A 3,429-nucleotide genomic window follows, 5' to 3' on the forward strand; every position below is an offset into this window, starting at 1 on the left:
TGAACTCCAAATAGGGGTCATGGTCAGCAGGTACGAAACAGGAGAAAAATACATGTTTTGTTCCTTCTGAACATGACTCTGTTCTTCACATCTGTGTTGGTATAGAATCTATAGATAGATTCATAGCCGAGGGAAGTAGGGGTACTGACACCCTCTGAAAAATCACAATTAAAAAAAGATATAGTATATCATTATTTTTACAGAAGTAGTGCACTGTAATAGTCTTATATCAGCAGATATATCCATCTATAGCACCAGCGAGGGCAAAAATACATGTCCCCCCCCACTCCCCATTGGCGAAATAAATGACAGCACCCCCACCCCCAATACTACTTCCCTACTTCTATGGTAATCAAGGTGTTTTTGAATGTACAGTAACCTCTGCATGGGACAGGTTATACTACAGATGGAATTCTGCTAGTTCACTTTGCCATTTCATTTATCCCCGACTGAAACCCCAGCGCCACTTCTATTCCCATCAACTGGTCCAATGAAATGAGAGAGACACACAAATTGTGGCATACAAATGTTGGTCAATTTAATTAAAAACATTCTATTTCATCAAAATATGCAACTGGGTTTCTGAAATTCATTTTTCCCCCCTCATGAATAAGTCTCAATGTACCTTAAAAACACACTCAAACACACCGCGAGAGATACAGAGGAAGTCTGTGTGAACAGCTGCTGGAGTAAAGGTCAAGACGACTGCTGTGACTTAGTCTGTCCACAGTACAACCCCTAGAGTCCTGCTAAGGTTGTAAACCCCTTCTATGTTATAAGGTCTGACTCTTGTCACCAGAACATATTGAACACTCTTACTCTCAACACCCTCTCAAACATGCAGTACACTCTCTGTCTCTCTCTGTCTCTCTCTGTCTCTCTCTGTCTGTCTCTCTCTCTCTGTCTCTCTCTCTCTCTGTCTCTCTCTTTCTCTCTCTCTGTCTGTCTCTCTCTCTGTCTCTCTTTCTCTCTCTCTCTCTGTCTCTCTTTCTCTCTCTGTCTCTCTTTCTCTCTCTGTCTCTCTCTCTCTCTCTCTCTCTCTCTCTGTCTCTCTCTCTCTTTCTCTCTCTCTGTCTGTCTCTCTCTGTCTCTCTTTCTCTCTCTCTCTCTGTCTCTCTCACACACACACAAATGATTACGCAATGCTAAATACATTGCTCTGATAAGTATCTTAAAGTACAGTGAAGCAAAATTTCTAAACATTAATGTCATTAAAAACTTTGCAATGACACTTCATCCCAGCGCATTCAGTTTGTACAACATTGTAGTTTTTAAGTTCTGCGGAAACCTCCAGTAGTTCATCTCAAGATAATATCAGGTATGAATAGACAACAGGAGGGTGAAAGTGTCACGTTTACATGATGGGATGTTTACTGGGGAATGAGAAGGGAACTAATCCGACGCAGTGACGGCCTACTAACTTCACAAACCAAGATCACAACTAAAAGGTAGGCTCCCGGGGGAGAAAGGCTCCCGGGGGAGGAAGGCTCCCGGGGGAGGAAGGCTCCCGAGGGAGGACGAGTTGACTGGCAGAGCTACATGTAACGTCTGCAGAAAGAGGCTACAGGTCAGGTCAAGGCTACTACGGGGGGGGGGGGGGGCAATAGAAGGACTGACAGCTGGCTGACTAGAAGCTACAGAGGAGATGGAGAACAGGCAGGGGGTTCTGGAACATGGTTTGTAACAACATGGGCTGTTACTGTATATTCCTATAGTTTCCTCAGATCTTATTTTTTGGTTGTTCAGTTTCCATTAAAAACAAGACAAGTTTTTTTTAAAGAGTTTTTGTAAAAGGTAGATTTTTGAAATGACAGGTTAGCAGGTGTTCCTGTCCTGTGGTGGAGTCTCTTGCTGCTCCTGGTTGGTTGTCTTCAGTCACGGAGGCCTCCTGCTCTGGCTGAGGCACAGAGACATCCCTGCTGCTATCCCAGCATGCCTTGCAGAAACACCTCCCCGTCTCGTGGAGGAGAGAGGAGAAGAGAGAGGGAGGGCACACAGCTTAACAAACCCTCACACAACTCTAAACAAACACTTTACATGACCACCTAGCTCGGTTCTCCAGGACTGTTCCTTCACCTGCTCAGACACGTGTCTGCCTCACAACCGCACCCAAATCTCCACTTGTCAAAAGCTGGTCTTCCCTTGGTGGTCTGTCTTTTCCTGCATGCATGCCCTCTCCAGGTGCCAGGCACTAGTTCTCTACGGGCGTGGGGTCCTGGGGCAGTGTGGCGGGCATGGACGTGGGTGTGGTTGGTGTGGGGACGGGCGGTGCCTGGGTGGGCAGGGGGGTGGGCGGCTGGCTGATGATCACCTGCACCACGTAGTCCCTGGAGATCTTCAGCTCCTCCAGCTTCATCTTGTCTGTGAGTGGCCGGCCTGAGAAGAACCAGCGCTGGGTGGCCGCCGACACGCCCTCCACCGCCTGCAGCTGCCGCTTCATGTGCTGCACCGTGTCCGTGGTCCTCACCGCCAGGCGCAGGTCCCGGCCCGTGGACAGACGCAGGCGTAGCTGGCACTCCTGACCCTCGCTGGGGGGGGGCTCGCTGACCTCAAGGCTCTCAAGGTCACTCTTCTCCTCGATCATGTTGACGGGTGGGGACAGGCAGTAGACTGGCAGCTGGTAGCGATTCCCCAGCTCATCATAGCACTCCGTCAGCGCGCCTGCAGGGACACACACAGAGGGACAATCACTAAACAGGACAGACCAATGACATCTGGTTAATTACGCAGTCTGACCTTCTAGTCATTTCAATAGATTCCCCAATATTCAGGTCTGTCTACTACCTCTGCTCTGACTCTCAATCTCTCTCTCTCTGCTCTTATTTCTATATATATCATATATCAGGTCTGTCTACTACCTCTGCTCTGACTCTCTCTCTCTCTGCTCTTATTTCTATATATATCATATATCAGGCCATATTACTCTTCTATATGTTCATCTTGATGGAATGTTGACTAGATGGATAGAATAGAGAGAGAATAGACCGAGAGAGAGGAGAGAGAGAGGGGAGAGAATAGACAGAGAGAGAGAGAGAATAGACAGAGAGAGAGAGAGAGGGGAGAGAATAGACAGAGAGAGAGAGAGAATAGACAGAGAGAGAGAGAGAGAGAGAGAGAGGGAGAGAATAGACAGAGAATAGACAGAGAGAGAGAGAGAGAGAGAGAGAGGGAAGAGAATAGACAGAGAGAGAGAGAATAGACAGAGAGAATAGAGAGAAAATAGACAGAGAATAGACAGAGAGAGAGAGAGAGGGAGAGAGAGAGAATAGACAGAGAGAATAGAGAGAATAGACAGCGAGAATAGACAGAGAGAGAGGAGAAAATAGACAGAGAGAGAGGAGAGATAGAGAGAGAGAGAGAGAATAGACAGAGAGAGAGGAGAGAGAGGGGAGAGAAGACAGAGAGAGAAAGAATAGACAGAGAGAATAT

At 47.4% G+C, this 3,429-nt stretch overlaps 1 protein-coding gene across 1 annotated transcript in view; it reads right to left on the reverse strand.

Moving 5' to 3' along the window:
* Positions 1-513: 513 nt before the first annotated feature.
* LOC115136300 (ubiquitin domain-containing protein 2) overlaps positions 514-3,429 on the reverse strand; it is an 89,770-nt gene continuing 86,854 nt past the window's right edge. Inside the window, exon 3 of the mRNA XM_065023926.1 lies at positions 514-2,661. Within this exon, the coding sequence (XP_064879998.1) occupies positions 2,192-2,661 (470 nt within the window). The 3' untranslated portion in view covers positions 514-2,191. The remainder of the gene's footprint in view (positions 2,662-3,429) is intronic.

This window comes from Oncorhynchus nerka, linkage group LG10 (assembly GCF_034236695.1).
Source record: "Oncorhynchus nerka isolate Pitt River linkage group LG10, Oner_Uvic_2.0, whole genome shotgun sequence".
Lineage (NCBI taxonomy): Eukaryota > Metazoa > Chordata > Actinopteri > Salmoniformes > Salmonidae > Oncorhynchus > Oncorhynchus nerka.